At 38.5% G+C, this 6,770-nt stretch overlaps 3 protein-coding genes across 3 annotated transcripts in view; all 3 read right to left on the bottom strand.

Annotated features, from left to right (window-relative positions):
• LOC104737867 (protein STRUBBELIG-RECEPTOR FAMILY 2-like) overlaps window positions 1-2,866 on the bottom strand; it is a 4,179-nt gene extending 1,313 nt beyond the window's left edge. The window contains exons 1-14 of the mRNA XM_010458121.1: window positions 2,604-2,866; window positions 2,206-2,338; window positions 2,052-2,123; window positions 1,885-1,950; window positions 1,726-1,797; window positions 1,559-1,627; window positions 1,404-1,475; window positions 1,247-1,312; window positions 1,103-1,168; window positions 956-1,020; window positions 562-694; window positions 408-479; window positions 241-306; window positions 82-153 (exon numbers count right to left, since the gene is read on the bottom strand). Coding sequence (XP_010456423.1) covers window positions 82-153; window positions 241-306; window positions 408-479; window positions 562-694; window positions 956-1,020; window positions 1,103-1,168; window positions 1,247-1,312; window positions 1,404-1,475; window positions 1,559-1,627; window positions 1,726-1,797; window positions 1,885-1,950; window positions 2,052-2,123; window positions 2,206-2,338; window positions 2,604-2,697 — 1,118 coding nt within the window. The 5' untranslated portion in view covers window positions 2,698-2,866. The remainder of the gene's footprint in view (window positions 1-81; window positions 154-240; window positions 307-407; window positions 480-561; window positions 695-955; window positions 1,021-1,102; window positions 1,169-1,246; window positions 1,313-1,403; window positions 1,476-1,558; window positions 1,628-1,725; window positions 1,798-1,884; window positions 1,951-2,051; window positions 2,124-2,205; window positions 2,339-2,603) is intronic.
• LOC104737866 (protein STRUBBELIG-RECEPTOR FAMILY 2-like) lies at window positions 3,375-4,516 on the bottom strand. Its single transcript, XM_010458120.1, has 5 exons — window positions 4,254-4,516; window positions 3,856-3,988; window positions 3,702-3,773; window positions 3,535-3,600; window positions 3,375-3,447 (listed from the first exon to the last, which is right to left on the bottom strand). Exons 1-5 carry the CDS (start codon window positions 4,345-4,347, stop codon window positions 3,375-3,377), a joined length of 438 nt encoding a protein of 145 aa, XP_010456422.1. The 5' UTR covers window positions 4,348-4,516.
• On the bottom strand, window positions 4,731-6,706 carry LOC104734694 (transcription termination factor MTEF18, mitochondrial). The gene has a single exon (XM_019234806.1). It carries the CDS (start codon window positions 6,649-6,651, stop codon window positions 4,921-4,923), a length of 1,731 nt encoding a protein of 576 aa, XP_019090351.1. The 5' UTR covers window positions 6,652-6,706; the 3' UTR covers window positions 4,731-4,920.

Here is a 6,770-nt window from a genome sequence, read left to right as displayed (position 1 = left end):
CAATTATATAACGAATCAGTGGAAACGTAAGGCCATGTAATGAAATATACAATAGTACTCCATTTGGAATAAGCCACTTACAGAGACTGAAGAGATGTCAAAAGAGGTAAGGAGAAAGGGATACTCTGGGTCAGATTGTTACAAGCCATGTTTCTGTAATCAAACAAACAACGAAAACACTCGTAAATTCCACTCAAATGTAAAGCTTAAATGATGAACGCACTTGCTTAAAACACTTACATATGAGTAGCATTTGGAGGCAAGCCAAATGGAATTTCACCTTGAAGATTATTGAAGCTCACATCCCTAAGACAAATGAAAGATAGAGACCAACAATTCTTTGAATTAATATCATCAATACAATGAATCTGTCACGTAACAATGAAGAAAAGAGAGAGTTTGCTTACATGGTCTTCAAGTTGTGGAGATGTTGAAGTTGGTTTCCAAGGCTTCCCAAAAGCTTTAACTCTCGTAGTTGTCTGTGATAAGAATGAATCAGAATTTTGATCGAATCGGATAAGAAAAAAAAACTGAGAGAAAGGGTTAACATGTGGAAATTACAGGTCTACAATAGAAGAACCAGAACAAGAAACTCCCATCCAAGTTTCTCCGCATGGATCTCCACCCTCCAATCTCCATCCTCTCAGCTGCTCTGGATTGCTCAGGGATTTGTAGAGATCTTGAAGTGCCAAAACTAAAACACAAAATAAACAACAAATCACATACAGTCATTTCGTCGAACACGTGTAGATGTTGATTTCAACATGATCAAGTAACATCAAAAGATCTGAACGCGTGATTAAACCCAAAGAAATACTAATCAATCATCAGTTCGATTCGTAAGTAAACAAAGATTCAGTACGATCAAGCTCAGTTCTTAAATAGAGAAGAAGAACGACGAACAAGAATCTTAACTGAGAAAAAAAAAACGGAGACGAGAGAATCTGGAAACTACGTACCTTCGNAGGGAACTTCCATGGTTTATAGTTGGGCTCTACATGGAACTTGTTTCCCAAAATCCTGTTCAGCAAAAACACCATGTATGATTATCACGAGTCTTAGACGTCTGAGCCAATATTTGAGAAGCGGGGAGTAAACTTACCACAGATGGGGAATGGACTGAAAATGACTTGGGATAATACCACTGAATTGGTTATCTTCGATATTCCTGAAGACATGTTGAGCTCACTTATATAAAAGAAGTTCAATGAAATGCAAAATAAAAGCACAAAAGAGAGTGAACTACAGGTCAGCTAAAGGAAGATCCGCGAGATATATGACTGATCCTGTTAATCTGTTGTTCTGGAGGTACCTGCAGTTTTCGTTATCACAGTAGCAAAGCCGTTATTAGGTTACATCTAAGTGCACGAAGCAGATTGCAGATAAAATTTCTAAATACTTACAGTGAAGTCAGATTCATCAGAGTTCCAAAAGAGCTTGGTAGATCTCCCGTCAGGTTATTGAATGACAGATCCCTAGCAAAGTCAAATAGAAATTTGAATATGAACAGGTATCTTGCTGGTGATGAAAGACTAAAAGAACTGAACAGAAGACTCACATTTCTTTAATTTGTAAGCCAGAAAACACATTTCCAAGAGGTCCAGATAATGAATTATGGCTCAAATTCCTAGAAGACAAAGGAATCAATTATATAACGAATCAGTGGAAACGTAAGGCCATGTAATGAAATATACAATAGTACTCCATTTGGAATAAGCCACTTACAGAGACTGAAGAGATGTCAAAAGAGGTAAGGAGAAAGGGATACTCTGGGTCAGATTGTTACAAGCCATGTTTCTGTAATCAAACAAACAACGAAAACACTCGTAAATTCCACTCAAATGTAAAGCTTAAATGATGAACGCACTTGCTTAAAACACTTACATATGAGTAGCATTTGGAGGCAAGCCAAATGGAATTTCACCTTGAAGATTATTGAAGCTCACATCCCTAAGACAAATGAAAGATAGAGACCAACAATTCTTTGAATTAATATCATCAATACAATGAATCTGTCACGTAACAATGAAGAAAAGAGAGAGTTTGCTTACATGGTCTTCAAGTTGTGGAGATGTTGAAGTTGGTTTCCAAGGCTTCCCAAAAGCTTTAACTCTCGTAGTTGTCTGTGATAAGAATGAATCAGAATTTTGATCGAATCGGATAAGAAAAAAAAACTGAGAGAAAGGGTTAACATGTGGAAATTACAGGTCTACAATAGAAGAACCAGAACAAGAAACTCCCATCCAAGTTTCTCCGCATGGATCTCCACCCTCCAATCTCCATCCTCTCAGCTGCTCTGGATTGCTCAGGGATTTGTAGAGATCTTGAAGTGCCAAAACTAAAACACAAAATAAACAACAAATCACATACAGTCATTTCGTCGAACACGTGTAGATGTTGATTTCAACATGATCAAGTAACATCAAAAGATCTGAACGCGTGATTAAACCCAAAGAAATACTAATCAATCATCAGTTCGATTCGTAAGTAAACAAAGATTCAGTACGATCAAGCTCAGTTCTTAAATAGAGAAGAAGAACGACGAACAAGAATCTTAACTGAGAAAAAAAAAACGGAGACGAGAGAATCTGGAAACTACGTACCTTCGAGCGGATCAGTATTAGCCTTCGCTAGCACAAAGAGAAGCACCGTGAGCAGAATCGTAGCGAGGTATCGCGATTGCTGTTTGGTTTTCATCGCTACGATCTCTCTCGACTCCTAAGAGAAAGAAGAAAAAAATGGTGCTTAATGCATAGAACTGATACGCTTAAAGCTCCGTCGTCTAACGCAAAGAGAAACGTAGAGAGAGAAAAAGAAGAAAAGAGTTTTGGAATTTTTTCGCACTTTCTCTCTCGTTTTCCGGGAAACCAAAACAGAGAGAAGATCAAAGAAGAGAGTAGAGAAGAAGAAAGAGAGAACTAAGTAAAATGTGAAGGCGCGATTATCCCACGTCAGCAAAAACAGTTACGGACGTTGGAGTCAACTAGTCAAACCTCTCTGCCACGTGGATTTTCTACAAGTTCTATTATTATTATTATTTTTTCTCAAACTTTAAGATGAAAGAACTTGTAAAGCATGTACATAGCAATCTGCTCATGGGGGAATAACACAAAACTGAAGTTAAATGTTCCACAAAAATTTGTGTTTAATTAGACTGATTGTGATCTAACTAGAATACAAAAATCGAATTGCTTGATGTATGTTTGAGGCTAATTTGAATCGCTGTGGTCAATACTAAATAATATCTTGATGCATTCTTGTTCTCTACTCTCACAGAAGCAGTTTCTTCAGGTCTTCCAAATGCTTAGGCCCACCAGGGTGACGGTTTACAAATCTAGTGTCAAAGAACTTGTCCGAGCAGACAAGTATAGTACTCAGTGCAAGCTTTGGGTCTGCTTTCCCTCGAGCTTGAAGCCAAGAGAACATTGNTTGTTACAAGCCATGTTTCTGTAATCAAACAAACAACGAAAACACTCGTAAATTCCACTCAAATGTAAAGCTTAAATGATGAACGCACTTGCTTAAAACACTTACATATGAGTAGCATTTGGAGGCAAGCCAAATGGAATTTCACCTTGAAGATTATTGAAGCTCACATCCCTAAGACAAATGAAAGATAGAGACCAACAATTCTTTGAATTAATATCATCAATACAATGAATCTGTCACGTAACAATGAAGAAAAGAGAGAGTTTGCTTACATGGTCTTCAAGTTGTGGAGATGTTGAAGTTGGTTTCCAAGGCTTCCCAAAAGCTTTAACTCTCGTAGTTGTCTGTGATAAGAATGAATCAGAATTTTGATCGAATCGGATAAGAAAAAAAAACTGAGAGAAAGGGTTAACATGTGGAAATTACAGGTCTACAATAGAAGAACCAGAACAAGAAACTCCCATCCAAGTTTCTCCGCATGGATCTCCACCCTCCAATCTCCATCCTCTCAGCTGCTCTGGATTGCTCAGGGATTTGTAGAGATCTTGAAGTGCCAAAACTAAAACACAAAATAAACAACAAATCACATACAGTCATTTCGTCGAACACGTGTAGATGTTGATTTCAACATGATCAAGTAACATCAAAAGATCTGAACGCGTGATTAAACCCAAAGAAATACTAATCAATCATCAGTTCGATTCGTAAGTAAACAAAGATTCAGTACGATCAAGCTCAGTTCTTAAATAGAGAAGAAGAACGACGAACAAGAATCTTAACTGAGAAAAAAAAAACGGAGACGAGAGAATCTGGAAACTACGTACCTTCGAGCGGATCAGTATTAGCCTTCGCTAGCACAAAGAGAAGCACCGTGAGCAGAATCGTAGCGAGGTATCGCGATTGCTGTTTGGTTTTCATCGCTACGATCTCTCTCGACTCCTAAGAGAAAGAAGAAAAAAATGGTGCTTAATGCATAGAACTGATACGCTTAAAGCTCCGTCGTCTAACGCAAAGAGAAACGTAGAGAGAGAAAAAGAAGAAAAGAGTTTTGGAATTTTTTCGCACTTTCTCTCTCGTTTTCCGGGAAACCAAAACAGAGAGAAGATCAAAGAAGAGAGTAGAGAAGAAGAAAGAGAGAACTAAGTAAAATGTGAAGGCGCGATTATCCCACGTCAGCAAAAACAGTTACGGACGTTGGAGTCAACTAGTCAAACCTCTCTGCCACGTGGATTTTCTACAAGTTCTATTATTATTATTATTTTTTCTCAAACTTTAAGATGAAAGAACTTGTAAAGCATGTACATAGCAATCTGCTCATGGGGGAATAACACAAAACTGAAGTTAAATGTTCCACAAAAATTTGTGTTTAATTAGACTGATTGTGATCTAACTAGAATACAAAAATCGAATTGCTTGATGTATGTTTGAGGCTAATTTGAATCGCTGTGGTCAATACTAAATAATATCTTGATGCATTCTTGTTCTCTACTCTCACAGAAGCAGTTTCTTCAGGTCTTCCAAATGCTTAGGCCCACCAGGGTGACGGTTTACAAATCTAGTGTCAAAGAACTTGTCCGAGCAGACAAGTATAGTACTCAGTGCAAGCTTTGGGTCTGCTTTCCCTCGAGCTTGAAGCCAAGAGAACATTGCATATCGAAGCTTCATCCGCTGAAGAGTGTACTTGAGACATGTTGGGAAAGTGACCAAAGTCGAAAGCGGATAACCTAATTCGTTTACAAGGTAGTTAACCTTTGATTCTATGATATCACTTGCCTGAGTGAGGATGCTAGGACATGCTTTCACCATATCTTTGACAACTTCCTCAGTAAAACCCAAACTCACAAGGACATTAAATCTCTCACGGAGTTCAGATCCTTTGCCACGGAAACTCTTGTGTGCTCTCTCCATGTCCTCTGAGTTTTCTTTGTATCCGAGTTCTAACAAGAACTGGGTCTTCATCTTTTTCGACTTTGAGTCTACCTTGCAGCTAGTAGCTGGTAACGGCTGGACTCTTAACCCCATAATCCATTTTTTCATCTCTTCAGGATTTTCTTGAATGACTTGACAAAGCCGCCTCTTCCCACCTTTCAAATTAAGAAGTAAGGTACTGGTTTGCTTCAAACGAGTTACACCAAGCCACGAAGAGTGCAAACGGAAGATCTTGCTAATCTCATCAGCCTCCATCTCAATATCTTGCAGGAACAAGAAGCAATGCCTTAGATTCATTAAACATTTTCCTAAACTCTGGCTCTGAGGGAGTTTCTGAAACAAGGAACAGAGTTCACTTCGTGATGACCCTAGTTTTGTTTCAAACCCAGCTAGAATCACAGTCCACTCCCCTGAATCCTCAAAAATCAGGCTTGGCCGCTTCCTGATTAACTCACGCAGCTCATTCTCATCGACACAGATATCTCTAAGAAAACTTAGACACCTATGCATACAACTCCAATCATAAGACACCTCCTCCGACAAGTTCTCTGTTACCCAATAAACACCAAAACCAATAGCTTTCAGCATCTCCATAACCTTAGCCAGTTCAACATTCATATTCCCAATCAAGATACTAGGACTACAAACAATAAGTTTCGACAGAAACAACCTACTAAACCCCAAATCCTCCTCATAAGCCTTAATCTTGGAAGCTAAAACCCCAGTTTCATACCCAAAAACTTCCCTAGCTTCCTTAAAGATCTTCCCCATCTTCTCCCTACCAATTCCATAGTTCCAAAAGACATGATAATTCTCCAGAAGAAAAGCATCTTCATTCAAGAACATCTTATCACAAGGAACCAAATGACTAAACTCTGACGGCTTCAAACCTAAACTCTCTAAAAACGGCTCAAACTCGTTTACAGGATGAAACAATAGAAACCTTGTAATGGATCGAACTATCTCATCATCATCATCATCATCAACATCACAACCATCTAGCTTCCTCAATAGATTATCATTAAACACAGGAGCATTCTTACTCATACTCTCAGCTACCAGAAACTGCAAACCCCTCGTTTGGTAAAAGTAATCAAACATCGCAACCTGTGCCATTCTACGAATCTCGTTTCGATTTCTAACTCCCCACTTCTCTCCGCAAAGCTCAGCATCGACTAGTGTTGTTCTCTGGGTGCCGAAAGATCTAGGGTTTCCTGAAACTCGGGGTTTAATAATAGCTTGTGATACCCAATTGAGAAGGCTAGTGAATCTAGGGTTTCGTATAAGAGACATTACCTGTTACTCAGACACATGAATATATGTAACACCGGAGTTAGATATGTCTAAGCCGAAGTTATAGCTATGTTCAGTAAGAAGAAGAAGACGAGACTATTTGACAATTAAAAAAAAAT

The sequence above is a fragment of the Camelina sativa genome, chromosome 13 (assembly GCF_000633955.1).
Source record: "Camelina sativa cultivar DH55 chromosome 13, Cs, whole genome shotgun sequence".
In the NCBI taxonomy this organism is placed as follows: Eukaryota; Viridiplantae; Streptophyta; class Magnoliopsida; order Brassicales; family Brassicaceae; genus Camelina; species Camelina sativa.
Note: the sequence above shows the minus strand (reverse complement) of the source record. Positions and strands in the feature narration are given on the sequence as shown.

Excerpts from the sequence above, each read along its gene's own strand:
- LOC104734694 (XM_019234806.1), bottom strand. The coding sequence starts at position 6,651 with ATGTCTCTTATACGAAACCCTAGATTCACTAGCCTTCTCAATTGGGTA.